General features: G+C 38.2%; 1 protein-coding gene across 2 annotated transcripts in view; it reads left to right on the forward strand.

Moving 5' to 3' along the window:
* The window catches only part of IRF4 (interferon regulatory factor 4), a 16518-nt gene extending 2565 nt beyond the window's left edge, over window positions 1-13953 (forward strand). Inside the window, exons 3-9 of one of the 2 annotated variants that reach the window (XM_011383238.2) lie at window positions 748-934; window positions 1797-1885; window positions 2572-2716; window positions 4866-4973; window positions 7356-7709; window positions 10770-10882; window positions 12836-13953. In XM_011383238.2, coding sequence (XP_011381540.1) covers window positions 748-934; window positions 1797-1885; window positions 2572-2716; window positions 4866-4973; window positions 7356-7709; window positions 10770-10882; window positions 12836-12979 — 1140 coding nt within the window. In that variant the 3' untranslated portion in view covers window positions 12980-13953. The remainder of the gene's footprint in view (window positions 1-747; window positions 935-1796; window positions 1886-2571; window positions 2717-4865; window positions 4974-7355; window positions 7710-10769; window positions 10883-12835) is intronic. The other variant, XM_023524917.1, reaches the window with a different exon arrangement.
* The last annotated feature ends 2109 nt before the right edge of the window (window positions 13954-16062 follow it).

The following is a 16062-nucleotide window of genomic DNA, read 5'->3' on the forward strand; positions in this document are numbered from 1 at the left end:
TTTCTTTCTTTCTTTTTCTTTCTTTCTTTCTTTCTTTCTTTCTTTCTTTCTTTCTTTCTTTCTTTCTTTCTTTCTTTTTTTCTTTCTTTCTTTCTTTCTTCTTTCTTTCTTTCTTCTTTCTTTCATCTTTTTCTTTTCCTCTCTCCCCCCTCCTTCAATCCTCATTTGGATTTCTCTCTCTTTCTCCTCCTCTCTTTGCCTCTCAGGATCTCTATTTTGGGCCTCTCTCTGGATCTTCCTCTCTCGCCCTCTGTGTGTGTGTCCCTGTTGTGATCATTTTCCCCTAGAGAGTCTACACAATGAACTGTGCATTAAGACCCAGCCCCACCACCTGTGGGCAGAAAAGGCAAAGAGGACTTTCTCAGGGAATTTGCTCTCAGAATACCTCAGACTGGCCATCCAGAGGTACTTTGTGAGTTACAGCTCATCCCACAGCTCTGTCCCTAGTTCCAGTCAAATCCGCTTCAGGAACTGGGTAGGCAGGGCCTTTTTCCTTCACGTTTTACTCACCTTTTACAATTACTTAGAGAATGTTCAAACCACTTGTCTTCAACTCAGCAATGAGACCCAGGTGACAAACAGTATTTTACATAGAGGACACCTGGTATATTTTTGTCCTATATTTTGAGCAACAGTGTAAATTTGAAGGACCTAAGTAAGTACCCCTCTTTTCTTTAGAAACACAATTCCCAGATCCTTTTTAAAAAGACCTGTATTTTAAACTTTTCCCTTCTTCTTTCTTACCAGGCTTGGGCACTATTTAAAGGAAAGTTCCGAGAAGGCATTGATAAGCCAGACCCTCCTACCTGGAAGACGCGTTTACGATGTGCTTTGAACAAAAGCAATGACTTTGAAGAACTGGTTGAGAGGAGCCAGCTGGACATCTCAGACCCCTACAAAGTATACAGGATTGTTCCTGAGGGAGCCAAAAAAGGTGGGACTTTCAGGGTTTGGGTCACAGAATATTGGCAGTCTGACACTTATAACACTGTAATTTGACTCTAAGGCTCACTTATTTATTTATTTATTCATTCATTCATTCATTCATTCATTTATTTATTTTTTATAGCCTGCCTGCCATCTGCCTCATGTTCAAGCCCAGCAGGCTCATTGTCCAAGTTCTCCGGGTCATAAATTGAAACACTTGTGGTATTAGTGTAGAATACTTTCTCAGACTTCAGTTTTTTGCCTGTATGTGTGCACATATGTGTGTGCATCTGTTTTGTGCACATGTGTGTGTTTTCCAGCTAGTTCTATTAAGATGTAGGTCAAATTTCAAAAAAAAAAAAGGAAAACTTGTTTAAAGCTTTACTTATCTACTAATCTTTCATAATTCACCATTTTATAGAAAGGAAGCATACATATATCTATATATTGTTACTATTTATAGTAATAAAAATGTCAACTTTTTTAGTCATCAGCTGCGATGCTTATTGAAATTCAGATTCCCTCTTTCCAAGGGTCTGATCAGTGTGTCAGAGTAGAGTCCAAGAATCTCCATTTTAAACAAACAATACAGGTGACCTCATTGCAGACATTTTGCTGATGGGGCTCTTTATGTCACAAGGCTCATTCACACACAGCATGTCATTTCTCTACCTGTCCGCCATAAGTTGGACCTTGTAGAAATCAGTTTAATGGAACGAACAAGAGAATTGCCTAAAAATGCCTTATTTGTCAACATTGAGCTATGCATTCTAGGAATTAAATCCTCATATTTTTCTCAGATTTGACGTTTAGTTATGTCAGTTCCTTTTTTTCACACTGTGCCGTTTCCCTTTTGTGTAAACACATAGGAGCAAAGCAGATCACCCTGGAGGACTCACAGATGACCATGAGCCACCCCTACACCATGACAACTCCCTATACCTCACTCCCCGCTCAGGTATGGTGCAGGGCGCAGGGCTTCCAGAAGGGAAGGCTGAGTCTGTGTGAGGCCACACAATGGGAAAAACACACAAACAAAAACAGCATGACTTCATTTTTGCTATTAGTCAAGCAGCCAAATTAAATCACTAGTCATTAAATGAATGGCTCACTTTTCACCTGATGATGCTATCAGTGTTAGTTTTAAGTAGGAGAGAGGTGGTATATCTGTCTATTGGTATAGACTTCTACTACTGATTCTGAAATCTTCTGGGAAACAGGCCTATTGTGGAAGTTGAAGATTTTGGAAGTAGTACTTTATCATGTGAAACCACAGGGCAGCTGATCTCTTTAGATTTTTCTGGTGTGAATTACATCTCTGTTGTACTCGCTTTGGTGGGGAAAAGAAGGCAAATTTTCTTACAGTACTTTTGGTGCCAGGTTTAGCCATATGATGAAGCTTTACATAAATCATTACACACTGACTCCATTGTGCTTTTTTATTCTTTATGGCTAGTTTTCACCTAGCGTGATGAGCCATTCACTCCAAAGTCTTTCAGATGTTAAAATGATTTGGCTACCAGCCAAACTCCCTGAGGATTTTGGGAAGACATAAAATAATCTGCTCCCCTTTCCCAATGCCAAACAACTGTCCTCTTCTGAACTAGTTGCTTTCATCTCAACTCCTCTCTTTTGTTCCTTTAGCAGGTTCATAACTACATGATGCCATCCCACGACCGAAGCTGGAGGGAGTACGTCCCTGATCAGCCACACCCCGAAATCCCATATCAATGTCCTGTGACATTTGGACCCCGAAGCCACCACTGGCAAGGCCCGGCTTGTGAAAATGGTAAGGACTGTGCTGGGGCTGGTTCCTATGGCTGCCACTAACCCAGCAGAGCAAACCTGGACTAAGGGCCCTGGTCTCTCCTGATCTGTCCTACTGGCCAGTACCACAGCTCTTTCCCCTTCCCAAAGCTGCTGAGAAGGACCTCATATACAGTGAAGGAGAGGCTTCTGTTTTCCTGTGGGATGGTAGGGTTCTCAGAGGAAAGATGTTAAGGTTTACTCACGCCTAGCCTACTGTGTGCCAGGTCCTATGCTCATAACTACCTTATGTTAGATCTTATTTAAACATCACAGAGATCACTGCAGGTAGCTAAAAACTGCTCTATCTTTTGTAGAAGCAAATTCACAGAATGTACCCTGTGAAAGTAAGGGACTAGAATTCAGTTTCAGATCTAACCCAAAGCCCAGCCTTCCACTTAAGACAAGGGATGTCAGATGTCAAACTTGTTGCCTATGTTTTTTTAAATTATTTGTTCAATAGGTTAACATTTTCCATCCTCCTTGAGTAATCTTGTTTTATTTTTACTCTTTAGCAAAAAATAGATTTTAGCTGTCTCTGTCTCCCCTCCTAGAGTGTCCATTAATGTTGACTGAGAGCCACATAATCTCTCTGGTCTATTTCTGTCTACACATCTGTAAAACAGGTTGACTACAGCTGTACGCAACCCCTCCCTCTATAAGGACACCAGGAGATTATTGAGCTAGTATATTTCTCTTAAACAATGGTATGCCCATTGTAATTCTTGGGATTAGAGGTGACGAAAAAGGAATGAATAAATACTATGAAAAAAAAAAAAGTAACAAAAAATCTCCACAGGATGCCTAGTGCTGGTGTTGGATCCCAAAGAGCTCTGCTCATTCTGGGTTAGATGTGGTTCCACGCCTGTAGGAAGGAGTTCCCCGGACATCAAGATGAGATCTTTTAGCAGAAGCTAAAAGAAGAGAAAATTTCACATGATATATTTAATACGGCAAAACATAAGCTTTTAGAACTTTTGAGTTATTTAAATAGAAATCCTGAGAAAGGTCAACACATAGATTCTTTTGTATGTTTTAGGAATATTTGCTCCTTTACAATTTGGTCTGTTTCCCTTTTTCCAGTCATATCCAGGTCACTCTTAGAAGTACGCCATTGTGTAACATTTGTATTTAGTCACATGTTTACAAAAAAAAAGCTCAGAATTCAGTTTTTTAGCTTTTCAAGAATGATTTGCAGCAAAGATTGGTTTTCCATAGCATAGTGGAGGAATTAGCTAACATTTAACTGGTTTTTGAAATTTAGACCTGTGTCTAGTATATCAGGCTCTATTGAACTAATAACCTTAATAAAGAGACAATACCTAGACCTGTGCAAAAAGATGAAATAGGCAGATGTATTTTGAAACATAGGTGACCAGATTAATTAAAGTGCCAGAAAAATTAGTTTCTGTTATATGGTCTTTCTCTATTAATGTTTAATGCAACACACAGCACTGTGCTGCCAGGAGTCATGGTTCAGTTTTCCCCTGAACTCAGAGATAGCAAGTTAAACAAACATAAATAATTTGTAAGTTTTTAATTGGGTTCTTTGGCATGAAAACTCATGTAGACCTGAGCTCACAGCTCTGTTGTGAACTTGCTGTGTGAATGGGGTAAATCACTTCATCTCTCTAAGTCTCAGTTTCCTTGTTTATCAGTTATGGAAGGATGTTAGTCAAAGGGTACAAACTTCCAATAATAAGATGAATAAGTTCTGGGGATCTAATGCCCAGCTAGGTGACTGTAGTTAATACTCTAATATATGAAAAGCTGCTAAGAGAATAGACCTTAAATGTTCTCACCACACACGCACACACACACTAGTAATGGGCAGGCAGGCTGGCTGGAGGGAGAGAGGGAAGAAGGGAAAATTACAGAGGGAGAGTTCCAAGTTTCCTTCCAAAGCTATGAAAAGGCTCCTTCCCTCGACTTTGGTTTTTCTTATTGGACTTCAGCTTGTCTTTACCTCTAGAGAGAGCCAGTGGTTAGCTCTGAAGGGCTGGCCAGAAGCCCTTCCCTCTCAGGGTTGGTGTACCTGCCAGGGGCTAAGCAGCCATACTCAGGGAGAAGTTGCCTCCCTATGTGTGGAGGACTCTGTTTAGACATCATCTGATTTTTATTTGCAAATACAGGTTGCCAGGTGACAGGAACCTTTTATGCTTGTGCCCCATCTGAGTCCCAGGCCCCTGGAATCCCCATAGAGCCAAGCATAAGGTCTGCCGAAGCTTTGGCACTTTCAGGTGAGTGTGGCGTTCGGGGACTGAAGGCACTCACTGGAGGCTAGCCTCTGCAGTGCTCTACCTTCACCTTTGGGTGGATCTGATAGGTCTCTTGGTGAGCACAGCCTGTAGACACTCGCTTTCCTCCAGCTGGTACCTGGAGTAAACGTGGACACATCTTACTTTCCACCTGTGTGAATGAGGATCACCATTAGAAAAGTTAGCATTGAAAAACCAGCTTATGATTGTGATGCAATTCTACATACTGGTTAAGTAATTTTAAGTTTTCATTGACATCTATCTGAATTTCCAAGAATATGCAAACACTCCAGTTTCATTTACCAAGGGCCCCTCTTCAGCTAACGCTCTCACAATGTAGTATAATTTCTCTAGAAAAGAGCTTCTCATTTTGAAAAGCTGATCATTCTTCCAAGGTTGAGCCACAAATGGGTTTTCCTCATCAGCTTCCTGGGAACATTAGTTCTGGCTTCCTTGCCTTCATTGCATTCCAATGTGTATTGTGGTCTTCCTCATATGTCTTGCAAAAGATTATGGATTAAATATGATTTTTAAAGTTCCATTTCTAAAAGAATTTTGGCACCTTGGAGATCTTTCCTTTTTTAAGGTATACTAAACACATATGACATATGCGTATTTATTTTTAGATAATGTTTTGAATTGTTTAAAAGTGGGATTTGTATTTATATTAAAAATGAATAACTTAAGTTCCCTAATTCTCACCTAGCCCCTCCCCTCCCCAGCTTCTTTAAAAATCAGTAATAGAAAATATAAATTAAATTCTCAAGGTTACAAGGAAACAAGAGTTGTGGGCACCCTTCTCGCTTCCAGGGGAGCTGGAGTTTTTATCATTTAGTTCTTTTCAGTTCCAAAGTTATGAATGAGGCTACTGCCGAAGATGCTCCTGAGTGATAGAGGGGAGGAAATTTTCTAAGCAGAAAGGCTTGTGTTTGTTTTCAGAAACTTTCAAACCCTTTTCTTAAGCACCTAAGATTTGTGTGGGTTACTAAAGAGTAGGAAATAAACAGCTATTTATATCCCTGTGACCTCGTGATTTCTGATGACATTAAATGAAATGAAACCTGCCCTGCAAGTCACCTCTAATGGCCAACTCCCACTCTCATCAGGGTACACCATCTGAGCTAGCTCTCACCCACTGTTTGCAGTGGCAGAAATTGAAGTGGAGAATTGAGACAGTATGTGGGTTAAGTCTCAAAACCTGCCATTGAGGAATAAGAGGGTTTTGTGGGTTTCTGTTTTTGGTATGCATAATGCAGATTAATTATCACCTTGAGCACATTTATTAGAGAACTGCAATTCCCATTCATTTTTAAATCCACGCAGTTACCAATTGCCTAGCCATGAAGCCCTTTTGCATTTCACTTAAGGGGCCCTTTGCAAACTTAGCTTGGTCCTTTCCGTCTGTGGGTCATAAAATTTCATAAATGAATTTATCTTCTTAAATGTTTTAGAAAGCACAGTTTTAGAGTTAACTTAAACACATAACCTAGTAGAATTTCGGTAGACTTTACTCTCAGAACATTTATCTCATTGATTCATTTCTTTCCACATTAATAGATTTTATTATATAAGTATTGCATACACAGTGTAAAAATTAATTTAAAAAATCAGACAAGCAAAAATGGAAAATAAAAACACCATATTTCCACCACCCAGTATCTCCACCGATAAGGCCTTAGTGCTTAGCATTCTTAAAACTTCAATGTGCACATGCATAGATATATAATTATTTTCTTTTTTACTTAAATAACATCATATTGATATTTTAGGGTAGTTTCAGATGTGTGGGCATATTTGCTTTTTTTTCTGAAACATTATTATATTCTCTTTGCTAGTAGAAATTAATCTTAGGTCTACTTCCTTTAATATCAAAACTGATTGCCATGCTTAAAGATAAATTTTTGTTCAGTGGTGTATGACTTAGTATTTTAGACATGTATTGTCATCACTAGTACCACCATCACCAAAGGAAAAAAAAAAACTAGGAAGTTCTCAACAGTGGTACTCTCTAATACAAGTCAAATATATTTTGTAGAAAACTAAGGAAAGTTATGCTCCCCACCTCACCCCCAAATAACCCATGGTCACATAAATTTGCAATATGCGGAGTCAGACAACATCAAATTGATTTCTTGTGGGACTTCTCTTATATCTATCATTGTTTGTGAATCTCCAGGAGGGAGATAAAGGCATGCAGCATTTTCTAGACTTCCTTGACCCTGGAACTTTTTACTTTTTATGGAGCATCTTGGGACACCGGTGTCTCACTAAATCCTCTTTGTTCTGGCTAGTAGTTTGGCATCCTCATGGGTATGCAATGATCCTTGTTCCCATAGCACTGACCCCGAAGTTCTGTGATTTCAGACTGCCGGCTCCACATATGCTTATACTACCGGGAAATCCTGGTGAAAGAGTTGACCACGGCCAGCCCTGAAGGTTGTCGGATCTCCCATGGGCACACTTATGATGCCAGTAACCTGGACCAGGTCCTCTTCCCCTATCCAGAGGACAATGGCCAGAGGAAAAACATTGAGAAACTGCTGAGTCACCTAGAAAGGGGCGTGGTCCTCTGGATGGCTCCTGATGGACTTTATGCCAAAAGACTGTGCCAGAGCAGGATCTACTGGGATGGGCCCTTGGCACTGTGCAACGACCGGCCCAACAAACTAGAGAGAGACCAGACCTGCAAGCTCTTTGACACACAGCAGTTTTTATCAGGTAATGTACCTAATTATTGATTAGAATGTAGTGCCCATACCTGCGAGCCTTACACAGAGATAAGGTGATGATAGCATGTCTACCACAGTGGTCAAAAACAATAGGTCACTCCTGCCCCGGGCATAGGTATTCCTTCTGTTAACACCTGAGCCCACCAAGCATGATCCCAGAATAGATTTCTTGTTTGGTTCACATCTTACCTCTCCTTTTACTAACTGCTCCTCTCCATCAGCTGAGGAGTGTGAAGAGGGAGGAGGATTGCTCAAGGTAACTGTGCTTCAGGCTGATGACTTGACATTCTGGAATTCAACAAATAGTCACCTACTAATAAAGTTTATGTTATATTGGTGATATGATCTCAGCAAGCATATATGTTGATGTTTCAGCTTTTTTAAGTTCTTAAGAAAATTGTAAAATGTTAGAAGTGTATTGTTAACATTCTTGGTTATGAGATGTGTTATCCTTATGCAAATACCCTCTGACAGGAGGAACCAAGGATAGAGTGTGTTGAACTGATTTTGCAAAAGGGAAATTATGAGAAGGTTTTGAACTATCATTATGATATGAGTGTTTCAAATTATATTTTCCAGAACCAGTAAGTTTTGCCTTCCTAGTTTTGATTTCATAACAATTAAATTAGCCTGGGCTGGCTTTTGTGAAACCTCCGGCCACGTTATTGTTGAAGTTTCATCCAGAGAGTTCATTTAGCTGTCTATATTGACGCTGCTTCATTTAGCTGTCTATATTGATGTTGCTTCTTTCCATTCTAACTAGACTATAGGCTTCAATCACAGTGAATTAAAAAGTGGATACAGGCAAGAAGGGATAAAGTTGTTCTAACCTGCCAGTTAACTGCAAATTCTTCCTCTACCTTATCCTTAACCTATTATTTTATAAGTGGCCCCTATAGAAACACTTTATGTCTTTGGGTTTTCATGTGCCTCTCCTTTCTCTGAACATGCATCTTGATTCAATTCATTTAATATAAAAATATGAAACTTCTCTGTGCTCTGGCACCCATTGACATTTGCTTAGCCTTTTGGGTTTAAGTTAACCAGATTCAGTTAGGCTCATTCCAATTCTTTTTTGAGGCCCCAAACAAATATCTCCCTGTAACTAACCCTCCCACAGAGGTGTGACAAGAGGAAAAGGGAGAACCGAGTCTCTGGTTTCCCTAGGCAGCACTGCAGTGAGAAATTCACTCTGTCACTGAGCTGCAGAATTGCCTCTGATCCTGTGTTGTGACTGTCCTGTCTGTCCTGGGGACCAGCATGGTGACCACAGTAGGGGCCCGAGGAAGAGCCAAGAGTTGCTGAGGGATGCCTCTGTCTGCACCTTATATTCTGCAATGGAGTCTGAAAGAACCCATTGGGTTTGGATTGCCTCAGAGATTGTGGATCTTGGTCTCTTTGGATCCAGAAGCTACCAAATTAAAGCTAAGGCTTTAATTAAGGAACCCCAGGGAAATGGCACTTGTTTCTCTGGGTTTCTCTTGCCATCCATGTTTCAGGAAGGTAGACTTTTTCCATTCTAACTAGACTGTAAGTTAGGCTTCAATCACAGTGAATTAAAAAGTGGATACAGGCAAGAAGCGGGCAGGCATGATGTGTTGTGAACATTCTCGGGCTGTGAATTCACTTACCTAGAACTTGGTGATTAACAGTGAGCAAGAGTTGTTTTGGTTTTTTCCTTTTTCTGTAACCAAGAGCTATGCTTTTTGTCCACAGCAATCTCTTATCTTGAAGTGTTCACTGAGGTGCAAGGAACTTAAAAACTGAAGCTGTGCAGACCAGCTTGTGCATAATCAAGAGTTCCCACAGAACATTCTCATGTTATGAAGCATTTGCGGCATGACTTTTTCAGAGAATTGTGTCAACTCACCACCCTGATTAGCTCAGACCTCCTTAGTGTGAATGCCTTTTATACATTCTAAGTTGATTAGGTCTGATTTGAATTCTGGAAGAGAAAAAATAGCAGGAAGTCAAATAGTACAGTGAGTTAGCTAGAAACTTTTCTTCAGTTGAAGAGAATGGTGGAAATCTTTGATATCTACCCATTCAGGATTTGCAGACTACTAGGGACAGTCCCCAGGGGCAAAACCTGAGGGTGTGGATCTGATAAAAATGCAGCGACCGTGCTGTTCTGCAGAAATTGTAGCAGAGACTGTGTAAGCGTGTTTCTTTTGTGGACATGACGTTTAACTCTAGCAGAAAGGATAGCAGCACCTAGAGGCATAAGAGTCATCTTGAATATGGGCAAGGGGACATGGGTCAACATCAGGGATTGAACATGTGTCTTTCCAACAGTGTTCCAATCTGTTTTGCTTTCTTAGGGAGGTGTGATGGCTTCAGGATATACACATCCATAAAAGTAGAGTCCCCTAGTGCTTCATTGCTACACTTTTTCACCTCAAATCATCGTCTGTCTCAGAATACAGGCAAGAAATCAGCTCAAAGTCACGTAGATTGGTCCTAGTGCCAAGTGGGTTACAGCTGTCCCTAACTGGTGCCCAGTCACCAAGATAAAGTCTAACATTTTCTGTGGTACTTGAGTCACATAGTGGTTCTGAGTGACACAGATATCGGATTATGAGGGCTCAGCAGTTTTGAGGTGAGGTTTTAAGTAATCTTGGGACAAGTCAGAAAATTCTGTTTTTTTAAAAAGAAAATTTCTTCTTTGTATAAATTATTCTTTTGCCTAAGCATGGCTGCATTTCTTTTCTTTTTTCTTCCTCCTTTACTCTTTTCTGCTACCTTTTGTATCCTCCTGGATTCAATGCTGCAAAGTAAGGTTCTATATCTGCAGGGAACCTTCCACTTAAAAAATTAAGTGAAACCTGAAGCCGTCTCAGGAAAAGCACACATATAAACATGTACATGCAATTTTGCATCTGGGGTCTAAAAGCTAAGAACTCCACTTAGAGAAATAAAGAGTACTTATTCCTATTTTAGTCTTTGGAACCAATAGAGAGGTTTTGTTTCCTGCTTTAACTTGATGTACTCAGTGATGAGGATTTTTGAGCTTTTTTTTTTTTTTTTTTTCCTCATGGGGTTTCTCCAGAGCTGCAAGCATTTGCTCACCATGGCCGTTCCCTGCCAAGATTCCAGGTAACTCTCTGCTTTGGGGAAGAATTTCCAGATCCTCAGAGGCAAAGGAAGCTCATCACTGCTCACGTGAGTATTTAGTCATATTCAAATGATTGAGTGTTTCTCTGTTCATCATCAAGGGCAGGGTCTCATTTAGAGAAGTCTCAGATGAAAAGTAAATGTCAAGTGACCTAAGAAAATAGTGACGGAGGAAGCATGGTCCAGTGAACAGTGTAGGGAGTGCAGCCCAGAGCCCCTAGTGCTATTCCCAGCCCTAGAGATCTACTCATCACTAACAAGAGGTAACCTGCAACCATGGGCTTCATCTGTCCTATCTTTTTTATTTTTCAAGGAAATTGTCATATTCTCATTTTATAAGGATTTAAAAGGACTGATGCTAAAAGTTGCCCTGTAAAATTCTCCACATTTAATATAGCTTTTAAAATGTTGTCCAGCTGATGTTCACTTGATGGAGAATCTTTTCCCAAATGGAAGCTATTGTATTGACTTATGTATTTTGTAGGTCTCCTCCAAAAATTTCCAAAATCCTCTTTTATTTCTGGATTTTTAGAAATTATTTAATTATTGAAAACCAAGGGCCGTGTCTTATTTGGAGAAGGCTGTCTTTCAAGGAATTCAAGTAGATCAGACCATCATAATGTTCTCTAGCAGAGTTTAAGATGTGTTCAACCTTGGCAAGCAAACATCTTTTTTTTCATAAAAAAGGAAAGAAAAAAAAGTCTATATATAGATAATACTTAGCATTAATTTGCCACAAAAAAAGTATTTTGAATACTTAGGATTTTTGAATTTTAAAACTTTACATTGCTACATACCTTTAAGAGTTATTAACGGGCCTAGATAATGAGCAGCAAAGGTTAAAAATTTTACCTAATGATGTAAAAATTCAGGTCATATTTTAGCTCTGATAATGTTTCTTATTAAAAATTGAAGTAAACCACTACCTAAACTTGAACATACAACCCTCCCTTTGTTGATTGTAAAATCAAAAACTAACCAACCAATAAATAAAAATATAGTCCCAAAGACTGAAGAGTTTTCTCACGAATCCTCTCCAGTGATTGATATAATTATTAATATAATAATTGATATTTTGTTAACAACTAGGATTGGAAATGACTAAATAAACTTGGCATTGATAAATAATATTTCAGAAACTGGCGATAAACTCCAACAACAGTCTGATTTTAAGGGTTTTGGATGCACTAACTCTCCTCTAAGTTAGGCAAGGATAGGTTCCTCAGGCAAGGATCCCTGAAATCATGTTCTACTGTGCAGAAAAGGAAAATGGATGTATGTGCACCCAGGGATTTCTGCTCCTTTTATTATGGATTTAATTTATTTCAAGTACTTTATATGAGTTATGCTTAAGTTGCTAAATATCAAATAACATAAAGGCTCAATTTAATAGCATAATTGACTGAAAACATTTAGTTTTCTTACATATTGTAAATTCAGGAAAAGCTGAAAGTTGAATTTTTTTGGTGAATGTGATCCACGCCAATAACCAAATTATATAAATTTGTGATCAATTCACTTTTCTTTTCCCACACTAGAAGTTTTGTTGTTGATTTTGCTTCTTTTTCTTTTCTCTTTGGTTTAGAAACATGAATTATCTAGGTTATCCCAGAATTGTAAATTGTTCAGGATGTCAAACTACAGTTGTGGAAAAATTGACCTAAATTACACTGAATTTCCTTTCAATTTCATTATTTTACCTGATTTGCTTCAGATTCTGTTAAATGTAAATTTCAAGTGGCAGATGATTTAAAAGTATTATCTTTAACTTTACTTCAATTGAAACCCAGAATTAAGTAGATTCTGTTTAGAGGTTGGTGTGTGGAAAGACTAACAAAGAATTAGTTCTGCAGAAGGCTCCAAACACCAAATGTTTTGGTGTGTTATAGCACCTAACTTTGTACTTAACTTAGCTGAACCCTTAGATATAGAGTTATTTAATGATGGCAGGATGTTAAAAACAATATCTTAGTAATGTCTTATTAAAATCTCTTATTAAAGGTCGAACCTCTACTAGCCAGACAACTATATTATTTTGCTCAACAAAACAGTGGACATTTCCTAAGGGGCTATGATTTACCTGAACACATTAGCAGTCCAGAGGATTACCACAGATCTATTCGCCACTCCTCCATCCAAGAATGAAAAACATCAAGATGAGTGATTTTGTTTCCTTGTAAATATCTGACTTTGACAAGAACAGCTGATCGAATCCCTTCTTTTTCTTTTGAGGAACTTGGGAATGGAGCTTCAGTTCAGCACTTGAGAATCTCAGCAAGAATATGGGTAGAAAATCAGCTCCATATAATTGACAGATGAGCTTATTTCAAAAGGAAGGATGGTCTTCAGAGTTTTCTGTAGACTGCCATGATAACTGTGAAAATTAACCAAAGGATGTGTTTACATTTACTGAAATGCTATCTTTAATTTGATGTGGGTTATTTCTTGCTTAAAGACTGAGAAAACTCATGGTTCAGTATTGACCACTAACTAGATTGGTAAAAGCACTTAAGTGTTGTATTATTTCTCAGGGAAGTAAAAATCTAAATTTGAGGCTACTCTGCCCACAAAGAAATGGATTAACACATGTAGGAGATGTTGTTGTTATAGAAAATGCTTGCTTATAGAAGACAACGGAATCTTTGACTGAGGTTGTGCCATGATGCCTACAGCTTTGGAGTGGCTCATCTCCCCACCTGGCCTGGGTCTCGCCTCAGGGTAGGCTCCTAAACCCTGTCTTTCCCTGCCCCTGTTTGCTTTCTCTCTGTGGGTATCCCTGGAGCCAGTTTGTAGACTCTGTTGCTATTTACTTGAGCCAAAAAGCATTAGGGATACCCTTGGGTAGTACCTTCTTTTTCAATTGATGTAAAATTGATACATAACATTATATAAGTTTCAGGTATACAACATTGTAATTCAACATCATAAGCACTACAAAGTGATCACCCTCAAAAGTCTAGTTACCATCTTTCATAACACAATAGAATCTTTTCACCCATTTCATGCCCTCCCCAACCCCCTTCTTCTCTGATAACCACCAATCTGTTCTATCTATCTATGAATTTGTTTTTGTTTTGTTTGTTTGTTTTTGTTTTTAGATTCCACATATGGGTGAAATCATATGGCATTTGTCTTTCTCTGTCTGACTTATTTCACTTAGTGTAATACCCTCAAGGTCCATCCGTGTCGTCATGAAGGCAAGATTTCATCTTTTTAGTGGCTGAATAATATTGCCTTGTATATATACCACATCTTCTTTATCCGTTCATCCACTGATGGACACTTAGGTTGCATCTATAGATTGGCTATTGTAAATAATGCTGCAGTGAACATAGGGGTGCATATATCTTTTCAAATTAGTGTTTTCATATTTTTCAGATAAATACCTAGAAGTGGAATTGTTTGATCATATAGTAGTTCTAGTCTTAATTTTTTTTGAGGAATTGTCATACTGTTTTCTATAGTGGCTGCACCAAATTACATTCCCACCAGAAGAGTCTACAGGATTCCTTTTTCTCCCCCATCCTCCTCAGCATTTGTTATTGTCTTTTTGATAATAGCCATTCCAACAGTGTGAGGTGATATTTCACTGTGGTTTTGATTTTCATTTCCTAATAATTAGCGATGCTGAATATCTTTTCATGAACCTGATGGTCATCTGTATGTCTTCTTTGGAAAAATGTCTATTCAGATCCTCTGCCATTTTTTAATCAGGTTGCTTGTTTTTTAGTTGTCGAGTTGTGTCAGACATATGATTTGCAAATATTATTTTTTCGTTCAGTAAGTTGCCTTTTGGTTTTGATAGTGGTTTTCTTCACTGTGCAGATTTTTAGTTTAGTCCCATTTGTTGATTTTTGCTTTTGTTTCCTTTGCCTTTGGAGTCAAATCCAGTTGATTACTACATTTTTATGTGTCTTACAATCTAGTAATGACTGATTAAGATTTTTGTTTGTCTTTTTGTCTCATATTCTATAGAAATTATTGCTAAAACTTTTCTTCTTAAAGAAAGAAAAAAAATCAACAATTCAAGTACTAAAGATATTTGAAACTCAGTGACATTTCCTCTCTTATCCTGTTTGTTTTGTTTGGCTATTAGTGAGTTATCCATGACAACACTAAAGAGAAGGAGCCAAGGCTTTTCAATTTGGTAAACTCTGTTAGGAAGGATGATGACAGGATTTCACGGATTGCATAACTGCAGACTCAGTGGGCTATTTTTGCTTATTTTGCATATTATATGCTTCCTCATGCCAATAATGGTTTGACAGAGCCTTAAAATTATTGAGCACTTTCCAGATACATCTTTTTAAAGAATCAATAGGGTCTCCACTTGCTTAAGTAAACCTGTCACTTACTTGCCGTTTGTTTTGGAAAAATACAGATATTTAGACTATGTTGCCAACATTCAATATTTTTGTCAGTTTACTACAATTATTTTTTAGTAAATAATGACTAAATAAAAAATCATTGCTATTACTTTTAGGCTCAGCAAAATACTTGATAGTTCTCAAATACATGCCACTCCTATTCTAATCTATACTTTTTAGTTCATTCAACAAACTGTATTCCTTGATTTAGGCAAAGTATAGTATTTATCCTGTTTAGTAAGCAATGAAACATTGGAATGTAATTTCTTTTTTTTTGTTTCTAGAAGAAGTTTTTATTGATAAAATAATTCATATTAACTACAGAAAATGTAAACAGTATAGAAGGGCGAAAAATAAAGTGCACCCTTCTTTTTCTCATCCCAAGTCCGTCTCCCTAGAAGTGTCCGCAAGAAGAGTATGACTTATTCTTCCAACACATTTCATTTTTCTATAAATATACATAAACTTAAAAAAAACAACCTCATGAAATCATCTTGCACCTACTTTTATGCAGTACTCTTTTAACCTAACAATAAAGTTTTACCTCATTCTTTTAAGAAGCATTGTTGTAGAATTCGAACCACAACGTAGTCAGTACAGTTTAAGATATTTCATTAGGCTCTCAGATTGAATATATTTGGACAACAGATTGTATTTCTCATGAACTGCAGTAATTTATACATCTTATAGATGCAAAATATTTTAGGGTATATTATCCTAAGGGGGAAATGAAGACAAAAAGAAACCACTGTGATACAGGCCCCAGTGTGTGGCCCTTTCATTGCAGAATATTTAACCCACTTCAGAGAGTCTCTGTGGCATCTGTCCAGGGTGCTGTATCTTCTTAATTCTCCAAATAGA

This window comes from Pteropus vampyrus, unplaced genomic scaffold (genome assembly GCF_000151845.1).
Source record: "Pteropus vampyrus isolate Shadow unplaced genomic scaffold, Pvam_2.0 Scaffold509, whole genome shotgun sequence".
Lineage (NCBI taxonomy): Eukaryota > Metazoa > Chordata > Mammalia > Chiroptera > Pteropodidae > Pteropus > Pteropus vampyrus.